This window comes from Perissodus microlepis, chromosome 17 (assembly GCF_051167445.1).
Source record: "Perissodus microlepis isolate ML-2025 ecotype Zambia chromosome 17, ASM5116744v1, whole genome shotgun sequence".
NCBI classification, from domain to species: Eukaryota; Metazoa; Chordata; class Actinopteri; order Cichliformes; family Cichlidae; genus Perissodus; species Perissodus microlepis.
Genome location: NC_140477.1, coordinates 31,901,756 through 31,914,857, shown reverse-complemented (window position 1 = coordinate 31,914,857; position 13,102 = coordinate 31,901,756). Strand labels below are relative to the sequence as shown.

The 13,102-nt window shown below is 40.5% G+C and overlaps 1 protein-coding gene across 3 annotated transcripts in view; it reads right to left on the bottom strand.

Annotated features, from left to right (window-relative positions):
* lrp8 (low density lipoprotein receptor-related protein 8, apolipoprotein e receptor) overlaps positions 1–13,102 on the bottom strand; it is a 174,492-nt gene that overhangs the window by 22,883 nt on the left and 138,507 nt on the right. For all 3 annotated transcript variants that reach the window (XM_084909628.1, XM_084909629.1, XM_084909630.1), the window contains exons 10-13: positions 11,237–11,408; positions 7,727–7,951; positions 6,007–6,125; positions 4,528–4,667 (exon numbers count right to left, since the gene is read on the bottom strand). In XM_084909628.1, coding sequence (XP_084765754.1) covers positions 4,528–4,667; positions 6,007–6,125; positions 7,727–7,951; positions 11,237–11,408 — 656 coding nt within the window. The remainder of the gene's footprint in view (positions 1–4,527; positions 4,668–6,006; positions 6,126–7,726; positions 7,952–11,236; positions 11,409–13,102) is intronic.

The following is a 13,102-nucleotide window of genomic DNA, read 5'->3' as shown; positions in this document are numbered from 1 at the left end:
CCCTTTATGATTTTGCTGCGATTCTATCCCAGAAGAATATGCGTTGGGGCTGTATGACACATCTGTCTGATGAGCTTCAGGTGCCTACTGGATACCTGGATGTTATGCATGAAAACTACAAATGAAAGCTCAAACAAAGCCAACCCACTCGCCTGTTGAGGATTTTATTTTATTTTTTTTCTTTTTATGGGTTTGATCTGCATTCTTTGGCATAATTAGCCAAGTTCTGAAATAATAATGTGGGGGCTTTTTCGGTAAATCATTTAATCTCCAATAAGCTGCAAAAGAGAATTTTAATCTCTCTCGTGTGCACGTTACAACGTGTCTCTAGTTATGTGAGCTGACTAGTTTTCTTATTTGGGCTGTAGATGTGGACAGAGAGGGCCTGACGGACGTCTTTGTCAGGTTTTTTGAAAATAAAGCTTTGATCACATGTCATTTGACTGCCCTGTTTTCACATAGAGCCTTTAAATTTTGAATCTTTACATATTACTCCAATTTTTATTTCTTTCAACCACCACTTCTCTTCTCAAACCCATCCCACCTTCTCTTCTATCGCCTTCCTGTCAAGAGCTTGAAAAGAAACAACATTACTCTCTGCAAGCTTCTGCGATCTCCTCGGGGCTTGGCATGTAGGCAGGCGGTCGGCACTAACTGGTAGAGTTTACATGCGTGTGTCTGTTCAGAGTTTGATACCGAGGCCCTGCATCTTTCTCTGCAGTGCTGAAAACCCGTTCGCGCATCAGCATCAAAACGAAGTCTGCAGATGACACGCTCGAGTGTAATGACTTGTAGCGTTGACTGTATCGCTTAGGAATATGAGGAGCTGGAATAAACCGTACGCCGCACATGAGTTGACAACTCATATCTCACATGCTCAGAAGAGCAGCTATATGGATGTGCATGTGAAAGAAATGGATGCTTAAGAGCTGTGGGGTTGTGGTTTTTTATGCTTGTGCATAATCAAATGTGGCTAAATGTCAGAAACATTTTCTCTGCATGCGAGAAAACATGTGAGGATGACTGATTTGGGGTTACATAGTCCCCACAACAATTCCCGTTCACAATAAGTTTCTACAGTTTTCACAAAGTTTTACATGTGATCCCTCAGGTCTGATTATTGTGGATTTGTCTTAACTGAAACTTACCGAACAGTGTATGAGCTAAATGTGAACATTTTACAGTTACTTTGTTTTTAACTAAAGAATAGGAACAGTTAAATTAACGTTTGCTTCATTTATACTATTTAAGAATCAACTGCAACACAAGTAAGTGCACTCTTTGTTAGCGTGGCTCCAATATTTGATTCACCAGTCCACTTTCTTCCACTCAGGGACAGACACTATGGGCAGAGAACAGCCACAGGTAGATCGTGCAAACTCCACACAGAAAGGCCTCAGCCTAGATTTAAACCCAAGACCAACTAAAGCGAGGCGACAGTCCTACCACAGCAACACCGTGCAACTCGTGCATGCTGTAATATTTTTTTACTCTCTCTTCTTTTACCTTTAATAAAACTCAAACTTCCTGGGCATGGATGACACCAGTTTTAAATATTTTGCATGAGTGACTCTGTGGCAATGTGTTCTGCCATTCTCGACACAGATGATTCTTTGCAGGTGCTCTTTGCTGGAGGTGTTGTTTTTCTTGCTCCACAGTCCACCTTAAAATACTCCAACTGTTCTGCTGAATTCGAGGCAGGACACACAGGCCACAGCTTTCACTTTTTTCATTCTATAAAAACTTGTGTTTGAAATTGCTATGTTTTGGCTGGTTCAAAATGTTATCCCTGCAAAGCATCTTCACACTAGCAGTCTGTTCATTCAGTGTAAACTTGGGTATAGACTTGCCTTTGCTATCCATCTACAAATGGCTACAAATGGTAGATTCATTTTAAAGAGAGCGACGTAACATCAAGCAAAAATACAGAAAAAACACATCACATAAAAGTTCTAAACTGATTAGTATGTAATTGAGTATTTGATCCCCAAGCAAAACATGACTTAGTTCCTGTCTTGTTGTTTCATGGAGTTGGTTTGCACACATCTCAGGAGGGATTTTGGCCAGAAACTCTCTAAAGTCTTTAGGCTTCTTGGGAACTTTTCTATAGGACTTTATTCTGTCTCTCTCCATTAAAATGAATTATATCAGTGCATATCAGTACACTGCACTCCATATTTTCTGCACTGTGCAGTAAGTGTGCTTGTCCTGGTCAGGTCTATGCTGCAGGCTTACCTTGTATCACATCTGCAGGACGGGCACTGTGCCTTCTGTTATTGGTAGTATGCCCCATCCTGTCCCTCCTTACTGATGCTGCAAGCGTGTTTCTGTTTCTGTTCAGTAGCCTAGAACAGTAGCTCTTTTATCCTATCCTATCTTTATGAAGTATCACAGCTGGTGCCTTACTTGTTAGAGCATTTCCTTGAAGCTAGAATGAATCACATGATCAAAAACGTTCAGTGTTTTAGTTCAAAATTTGAACGAGGTAATTCTAAAAGTAACAAACTTCCCATTATCGGTCTGTAGGCACCGTGACATCCTCCTGTGCTGCTAAAGGTTTTTAATTTGGTCTATATCATAACCAGAGCAGAAGAAAGACCAGAAGAGCCGAGAGCTATTAATCTCCTGGGGTGAACTTTCACTGCTGCTCGAAACATCGGTTTTCTTTCTCTCTTTTACACGCAAACACACAGACGCGCACACACTCACACGCTCTCAGCTGGGCATGATGGATGTCCCTTCTTCCCTTTGCTTTCCCATCATCACACACAGTGTGTGCAGCAAAGAGGGGAATGGAGCAAACACTACTTACTGATCACATTTTCACCTACCACTTTCCCCACCTTCATCCTTGCTCTCTCCTCCCTCCTCCAGTTGTTTTCCACCTTCCACACCATCATCTCTGCTTGATGGGCCCTAACGTACCGATTCACTCCCACCTCAATAAATACACCCAAATTAGTTTTATTGATTGATGCACTCTATTGTGACTCTACACTCGTCAGCAAGCAAACAACAATTCCTTCTCTGGATTTATCCTGCTTCTATACTTTTATAACATCTCCATTTCTTTTCAGTCAGTCAGCCATGTCCCTGCACCGACTCATCTCTCCCCCTCGAGTTCTCTCACTTCTTTTACCGCTAGTACACTCTGAAAATGTGTGTCAGTCCTCCATTTATGACGATGAACAAGCACAGTAATAAATGGCATCAAAACAGTGTACTTAAAAACTCATCCCACTGCTAAAATTTTGCTCACTGCAAGTCTAGAAATACGCAACCATGTTGGGAATCAACAGACAAGATATAACTGTCACTTACAAGGCAGCGATAACTGAGCTGAGACCCCTTTGGTGTGTGTGTGTTTACATTTATTTTGGGAGTGAAATAAGAACTTCTGGATCTTGTTTACCTTCCAGGTAAAGCCTCCCACTAACTCTATTAGGAAATAAAGAAAAAGCGTGCTGTGTATGTCCTAATATACTTAAAAAGAGTTCTGCATTCTTCACATTTATTTAAGAAACTTTAAGCAAACTGATTTCAAATTAACCTCAACCCTAACCCAAAATTATATAAGACATACACTGAGAAATTTAATCTAACCAAGGACATTAACCAAGACAGAAACCCTACGCATGAACATATTTTACGGTCAGCTAAGAACAGGAAACTGAGGCTACAGCGTACACAGGCTCACCAAAACTGGTCAACACAAGATTAGAATAATGATCCCCGATCTGATGAGTCTTAATTTCTGCTGCTACATTTGGATTGTAAAGTCAGAATTTGGCATAAATAAAATGAAAGCAAGAATCCATCCCGCCTTATATCAACAGTTCAGGCTGGTGGTGATGAAATAGTGCAGGGGAAATGTCTTGGCATTCTTTGGTCCCTACCCTCTACTAACTTATGAGTATTGTTGGTGACCATATCCATCCCTTTACGACGACAGTGTACTCATCTTCTGATGGCTGCTTCCAGCAGCATAATTCTCCATACCATGCCACTCAAATAATCTCAAACTGGTTTCTTGAACATGACAGGGAGTTCACCATACAAAAATGGCTTCCACGGTCACCAGACCAAAAAAGGACCTTTGGGATGTGGTAGCACAAGAGATTCACATCTAACTGTTTGATGCCTTCATGCCAATATGGACCAAAATCGTAGGAATGTTTCCAGCTCCAACCCTTAGTGGCAAGGTGTACCTAATAAACTGTTCAGCATATATTTCAATAGTATACAGCTAGAGCAGAAAATATATCCCTGTATGATGATATAGTGCTAATATATATATTAGTATATTATATATTAGTATATAATATATATATGCTAATGTTATAGAATTATTACATTAGCATAAACTAAAATTTGCCCAAAAGGTTGGAAACGAAAAAAAACAAACAAACCACCATACACTTTCAAAAATGCATATTACAGAAACAGCTGTATGCACCAGACCAGAGCTCTGGTATTACTGCCTGGTCTGATTCTTAGCATTTGAATCTCAATTCTCAATTGCTGTACCTCAAAGACAGTGAGGGCAAAGGGATGGCCCAGGTGGTGATGCGAGGAGAGCAGCACTTTGCGGTTGTCACCATTGAAATCCACGCTGGACAGCAGGTGCAGCTTGGAGTCCACCCAGTAAAGTCGTCTGTTGGACAAGTCTGAGAACATGCAGGGAAGGGGGAGAGCGAGAGAGAACAAAATCAAGAGGGGGTAGGGGAGAAGGTGAATGGAGAGAGAGGTCACTCAGAGTGAAACGGCCTAGGGTGAGGGGTATATGGATGTAATGGTCCAGTAGCTACACAATCAATCTTCTTTGACATGACGACCTCAGCCCCGTACTAAGAAAACACAGATGTGATTGTAATATTGCCGCTTGACTTCTTTGCTGGAGAAAATATATGTGCCCTTGAACAGATTCATTAGTCTTGCTGGACCTATTTTAAAGACAAACTTTGCTGTTTCGCAAATCTCAAATAACTCCACATTTCAGCCACTGCTATATTATTTATATTAGGCCCAAATCATTGTTGTGTCCTTGCTACGAGCGCCAAAGTGTTGTGGTGTTTACTTTGAAATCGAAACACCACACTGAATTTAAACAGCAAAGGAAATAATCCCTGTATTACTCTTTTTTTCACCAGACTCTAAGATTATGCTTTTAAGAAAAACATTTAAAAAACAGAAAGCAAGAATTTAATTAGTAAATAATAAAGAATTAAGCTTTGGTGTGCAATAAGCAATTCGAAATTGGTAAAACACTGGAAGTACATTAAAAAAAAGCATCCAATAAAAGCACCAAACTGAAGGGGGAAGAGAATTAACACGATTCTCGGTCCCCATTCACCTCTCCTGACTCAATCACCTGCACTGTTCGGTGGTCTCTATGAAATCAATGACCAGGGGAACACAATTCACCCTTTCTCCCACAGCCGCCTGGCGCCAAGCCTCTCATTCGCCTTATTCCAAAAAATAATTTGTTTTCATACAGATGCGGCGACACCTCAATTCCACAGAGTGTGGCGACTGTGTGCTTCTATTTCTCCTCAGGCAAGGGCAGCTGAGAGGAATTGGCTGGTGCTTCGGAGGGAGTTGAAAGGGATGAGGGGAGGTATCGACAGCACAGAGCGTCTGGCTTATTAATTCGGAGCCTCATACTCACTGGCTTGATTGATGAGAGCCAGACACAAACTGAGGTATATAACAATAAGAGCTACTTGGGTTTCAGCACCCATAGACTATTTTCTTCTCTCAACTTGTGCTGTTTGTCTCTCTCTGGCTTTCCTCCATGTGTTGTTTTGTTTCTTTGTGTTGAATTCACTCGAGACACTTTTTTCTCTCTCTCTCTAAAAGCAATGTCAGCATCATAACTTTTTTTTTTTTTTTTTAACAAAACTGCTGTCAGAGCTGATTGATTTTTCTATCTGGGCATCATCTTCTAGCTTTTCATCCTTCTTCCGTGGGCTTTGCATGTTCAAAGATACATGTTTTTTTCCTTACCTAGAGTTATTCCATTGGGCCATTCAATGTGTTCAGACACCAAAATTTGTCTATCCACTCCATTCATCCCAGCCTTCTCAATTTTGGCCTGACCTCCCCAGTCTGACCAGTACATAAACCTGCGGGAAGATACACAAGTTAGATTAAATTCAAGCAGCAACCTCGGAGGCTGAGAAATCAAGCCAACGTGACCTGCCGGCATTCTCTCTGAGGGCCACCAGATGGCGATAGCTGTGGTTGTAAAAGAGACCTGAAGTCTTACAGAAGGCTACGAGAAATGGCTTTCTGATTTTACTCATTTGTTTTGGGTCATACTGAATAAAATATCAACTGAAATATTTTGTAACCATGTTACAAAATGCTATAAAAACCGCACACTTGATGGCTAATAGCTGTCCATCAGAAGTCATTAGCCAATGATTGTGCGGTTTCACACTTGACTTCTTGTCAACTCAGGTTTTTTGCCAACCAAGCTGGTGATGGCAAAAGCTTCAATACAATATGGCACTTCAGAAACCAATGTGTGGCTATCTGTGGCTGAGTGCCTAGCTTTAGAGCAGGGGTGAAAAAAGTTTCTAGCTTGGTATAAAAAGTAATTTTCCACCTTTGTGACATATTTACATTTCATCCCTTTATAGGGGCTTAAAGTATTAAGACTTAAAGTTGTGAATTATTAGTGCTGTGGAGTGTGACGGACACTTGGATGCAGGCGGTTGTAGCACCAACTCGCGGCAAGGCTTCAACTTCCGCTACTTCAAGTCATCGAACTGGACCTTTTTGTTTCTGCGTTTGTGACCTTTTGAACTTTTAATACAATCATCTAACAAATAATATGGCTTCCTGTGTGCTCTACTTTTGGTGAGTGAAAGTTAGTATTTTATTTGTCTGTTACTTAATAACTAGCAGCTTATCTGTGTGTCTAGCTAGCATTAGCAGCTAACTTAACATACAGCTTATCACCCAAATACAGTCCAAAACCAGTGAGAGATGCCATTGTGGCCAAGTTCATCTTTATATACATGTTGTATCATTAAGGCACGGCCAGTTCAGTGTCAGAAATGAAAGGAGTAACTTTGCTAGGACCAGAGAAGAGAGGTTAATATGCAATGTCAATTGTTCTGAAAAACTCTTAACTGACAAAATCAACTGTACTCTGTCACAAAATGTTCCACAGACATTCCACTTTCATTTTCTTTGCAAAATGACTGTATTATTAGTAAGACAGGCATTGAAAACATAAAAGGGAAAGCACTGTGCAAAACAGCAGGTACTGGAAACTTGGACCTTATCTGAATATGTGTGTCCATGATAAAACTGTGAAATCGTGGCTTCATTTGCATGTATTTCATGCTAGTCTAGCTTTGTAGAGCTGTGAAAAGACGTCTTTGGGGAGCTCAAGGCACCCGAGACAAATGGAAAGAGTTAGAAAGGGAAGACAAAGTGTTACATCCCATCTCAAGAAAACTGTTAAACTGCTTAATCTGACAGATGGGCTCAGTGCTACAAATAGCCTTACTTTGGTGCAATACTTTAGGCCAACTTCTACACCCAATCTCTTTCTACTATAACAACACTGGCTTTTACAGACACACACACAATGACAGTAGGATCTCTTAGTCCCCCTCCCTCCTTCCTGCCTTTTTGCTCAACTCCTTTGCAATCTTTTGCTCCTTTGTGCATCTTTTCAAAATCCTTTTACCCTAAAACTAACCCAACTCACCCTTGGTGCGGATCCACAGCGATGGCTCGTGGCTCGTTCAGCTCGGTGGTTATGAGCATTTTCCTTTTCCTGCCATCTCCTGTAGCGACAGATATGCTCTTATTGCCTGAGTCCGTCCAGTAGATGTTCTTGTGGACCCAGTCGACAGCAAGGCCCTCCGGGGAGTGGAGCGAATCGATGAGCGTCACCTGCTGTGATGAGTCACTGGCCTTGTTGATGTAAGCGCTGGTGGGCGGATGGAAAGGAAATGTATCAGTAAGTAATCTGGAAATTATAAAAGCCTAATCCATCACAGAGGTGCTGGCACGATAGATTTACTACCGTTTGGCTTCCTTTCCTTGGGAGGAATGACTTGATTGTGAGTGGCTTAGATATCTTGTTGGGAACATAGATTCTTCACTCTATTCAGGTGTGAGGGGCACCCAATCCTGACACCTTTATAACAACTTCAGCCTTCACACCAAACACAGCCTCCCAGGGAGAATGAGTCTGTCTTTTTCTATCAGCACCACATGCCTATATCTCCCCTTTAACCGAGTGTCCCTTTCTTGTCTTCAGTTTCTTTGATTTTCCTCCTCCTTCCACTTACTCTGTCAACTATCTATCCCCATTCCCCACTGACATCTCCTTTACTGGTGAAAATTGTTAAAACTTAATAGATTACTGCCTCGACTATATATGAATGCAAGAGCAAGATGGAAGAAAAAATGCTTGATAAAAGGTTGGGACAAGCAATGTCCCAAGTTGCACAGTGCCTTCACATTTTAGCAACGCCTGCAGGAGTGAAGAGGAGACGGGAGGTGCATCTTAACTAAAGAAGAAGGTTGACTGGTAGTCAGAGCGAGGGATGAGGTGGAGATGCTCACTGTTACATTTTGCCAACCCAAATATCTTCATCTTGACAGTCAGGTGAGTGTGGGATGTTATTGTGTGAGTGTGATAGATAATCTATGGGTTCTCAAGAGTGCCTCAGGGTTTGTAACATGGATCCAACACCACACTGTTTCACCCTCGAGGTTAAATTAAAACGGCTCAAGCATTGTGGACATGAAGGAAACCCATCGTGTTATTGATGCAGCATGCAGCTACTGAACTCCATTGAAACTCTACTGAAAACGCCAGAACAAAAATTACATTTGACACAAATTCAATTTGAAACAATTTTCTTTTACATTACATTCTGTTCTTTGATACTGAGTAATCGCGAGTTCCACTAAAACATATTTTCTGTTTAATCTCTTGTTCAATTTCTCCAATATTTAATGTTTACGAACACAGCGGATATAAAAATTCAACACGTCAGGTTTTCATGATGTATATAAATGAAGAAAATGAGATCAAGGTAAACGATTTAAGAAAATCATTTCCACCTTTAAAGTTTAACCTGCACAATTCACAGTCACTCTTCAATTCTATTTGGGTGGGGGACAATCACTGAAAAACTTACAATTACCTGGCTGCACAAATGTGCGCAGCCTTAGACTAAAATACTGTTAAATACCTTTTTTGATTTTACTACACCGTTCAGTCTTTTTGGCTAGGAGTTTGCCACAGCACTGCGTCTCTTGATTTGGCAATACTTAACAGTCTTCTTTGCAAAAGTGCCACAAATCATTGTCAGGTCACCCCACAGGTTTTGATTTGGATTCAGGTCTAAGTCTTTCCAAAACTTTAATCATCTGGTGAAGACATTCTTTTGTAGAATTGGATGATTTGGGTCATTGTTGTGCTAAAGGGTGAAATTCCTCATCATTTTCGTCTAGCAGCTGTTTTTGTGCCAAATTGGTATCAGTATTGGAACTGCTCATATTTCCGTCCATTTTGAGTAAAACACAATGTATTTTATGGTATATTTAACAGCTTGGACATTCTTGTGTACCCTTCTCCTGACTGATACCTTTAAATCATGAGATCTCTTTAACGCTTTATAAGCTCTTTCTGGACCATGGCTTTTAATTTATGTATGTGACATTAAAAATGGACAAAGTTCTGAAGTCATTTTTCTTGGGCTCATATTTTCTTAACATCACAAATCCAGATATTTTGACAGTGCTATGAAGATGTTTTATATCCACTTTATATTCTTTTACTCACTCTAATTTCACTATGTCCTTAATTTGAGTTAGAAAATCTTCACATAGACTTAGGTTGAACAGGTTGGTGGGCTGAACACAGGCTTCAGGCACAGTGAAGAATAAGACAGAGACAGATGAGTCCAAGTCCACTGAGCAGATTGCATGTTTAATTGGTTGAACCATTGTTTGCAACAGACATCTCCATCATTGGGAGAAGGTAACAAGTCATCGACCCATGGCATGCTAATCACTATGAATTAGTCTGGAAAACCACATTATCACATTGAGGGTGAATGAGTAGTGCAGACTTTAATAAGCCTAACTATTTCATATATCACCTTATCAGGGAACAAAACAAAATAAATAAAAAAAATCCCACAATTTACTGATAGTAGTCCAACCTAATAAGCTCCGATTTCTAATTTCATCTCTACCTGGGGTTAAGATCTGTCACCAAGCCAACTTGGACAATTTGCTTACATATATTCTACTGTGACATTACAGGAGAAAAGAAAACATATGGTAATGTCAAAAAGAGCAGATATTCTAAAGAGCAGGAAAGCTTGATTCTGATGCTATGCACTTGGGTGCAAGTGCAGAAGATTTTGCTTTGAAAGATTACAGAAAAGAAAACACCATCAAGGACAACGCCAAGTAGATTAAGCTGTATAACTTCCCTCGCTGTTTGCTACTTAAAGCAACTTTTGATATGTGAGTTTATTTACGGCAAAAATAGACTTCGCTGTGAAAAATGAGTTCATTTGTCCGTTCCCTGTCACAAGCCCTTGACTGTGTTACCAAGTTTGTGTGGGAGAATGTCTGCGTGTGAATGTGTGTGTATGGAGATGAATAATGGCAGCGATTATTGAGGCAGTGAAATTAGTGAGAGCATATGGCTCAGCTGAGATGATAGAAAGCCCCTCCCATAACCTGTCAGCCATCAGGGTGACACAAACACACACAAATGTATGTGCAAAGCTATGATATGTGCACACACACAGACTCACACAGTGTGTGTGAAGGACAAACAGGTGCAGCTGACTCACTACCAGAAGGTGTGACAGGTTGAAGCACACAAGATGGATGGATAGAGGAGAAAGATAATGAACATGTTGGCTGGAGAATGACAAAAGTGAGTTATCTAACTTTAAGGTCCTGCGTCTATACAGTGGCTTTCATGGTTTTATATGGGCTTCCTCTGCCTTTATAGACAGAATATATACACATCATTTACAGCATTTCAATCATTGTACTAAAATATACAATTATAGATCATTTTTCTGTCGATTAAACAGAATGATCCAGCAAAATCTAGTGGGTTAGTGACGCAGTGAGTTTTCAGTTCTGTGTAGCAGTACCTGATAGGGTTAAATAAATAATAAAAAAAATATATATATAACTTGTCATTGTGTGTGCGTGCTGTATGTGTGTGTACCTGTATATTTTCTGATGATACAGATCACACCAGAACATCTTGTTGGTGGACACATCCACATCCAGGGCCACGGCATTCTTCAGTGTAGGGACCACTTGTGTGTACTCACTCTTCAGCAGGTGAATACGACGGATTTCATGACGGTTAGTGAACAGCAGGTACGGACTCTTTCCTGTTGGAAAAGGAAAGATGTTTATGTTACCATCAATGAAACCACTGGACAGAGAAGTTATACAGAACAGCTCATCTGCCCTGTAACCCACTGCTGTGACTCTAAATTAGGAACCTACCAAATATGGGCCATTTGTACTGCTTTTGCTCTTGGTATGTCACAGGGAAATATTTGTTACCCTTGCAAAATACCTGTACATGAAAGCTGAACTTGTGAATCTGTACTGTTATAGGCATTTGCAGCTAGACTGCTGACTAGAACTGAAAGTATGAGCACATCACTCCAGTCCTGGCCTCTCTGCATTGGCATCGTGCCTCATTTTAGAATTCAGTTTATGGTTGTTTGATCAAGGCTCTTAATGGGCGGCCCCTAGCTTGTATTACCAGTCTTATTCATTTATATTCCCCAATATTTCCCAATCTCACAGACCCACTGGTGAAGGCCTCTTACTGTACACGTCTCAAGGTCATGCCTCAAGCAAAGAGGTGACGGAGCCTTTGCAGTGAGGTGACGGAGCCTCCACAGTTTTCAAATCTACACAATCACGTGAAAGCCGAAATTCTGATAGAACTCTATGCAGTCCTCTGAAAAACTAAGTACTCTTCATGATTCAGTAGCTTGTAGAATCACCTTCGCAATAACATGAAGCTACTGAAGAACTTTGGTTGACTGTTCACAACGTTGGTTCAGTTCATTGAGTTTTGGCAGGATGATGCATAACTCGGGTGTAGGTCTGGATGACCTTAATTGGACCTTTGCAACACCTTCATTCTTTTCTTTTTCATTCTGTTATAGATTTGCTGCTGTGTTTGACATCATTGTCTTGTAGCATGACTGAATTTGGGTAAAGCTTTAGCTGTCAGTCAGATGGCCTCATATTTGATTCTAAAATACTTTGGTATACAGCATCGTGCTTGACAGTTGGTATGAAATGTTTGTTTTGATTATGTCGTGTTTGGTTTTTGCCAAACGTGGGGCTGTGCATTATGGCCAAACATTTCCACTTTGTTCTCATCTGTCCACAGGACATGGTTCCAGAAGTCTTGTGGTTTCCTCAGATAAACTCTGTAAAGCTAAGGTGTGTTTGCCGCTGTCTTTCTTAAGAGAAGAGGCTATCGCCACACTTGTTCAATCTTTTTGTGGCATCATGAACTGTCATGAACGTTGACATTTAACACCCTAACAGGGGTTTTTTAAAGTCTGAGATGTAGCTCTTGGGGTTTTAAGCAATTTCTCTGGGCATTGCATGGCCTGACCTTAAGAGGAATTTATTGGGACGCCCATTCCTGGGAACATTGTGACATTTTGTTAACACACATACACACAAAATAGGCTGTTCTAGTGTTTCCCTTTGCTATTCTTCACCAGTCTAATAACCTACATACTGTTGTGTACAAAGATACCGTGGGTAGTGCTGAGTGTTTAGCCTTATTCCCAAAAGGGAACATAATGTAAGCCAACTGTACTCTTGTTTTGCATTTGTACTATTTAGGTCCTTAAAGCATGTATTTTTGATGATGTGAACATAAATTATGTATCCAAACAACCCCTTTAAAATAATAATGTTTCCCATCTACACATAGATTTTAGAACAACATCATATTATTGAGTGAGTTTTTCACACAATTATGCACAACAGGGAAAATGATGTATGTGGTATGATTCGGTCCACATGGAAAACACACACCCCTTTT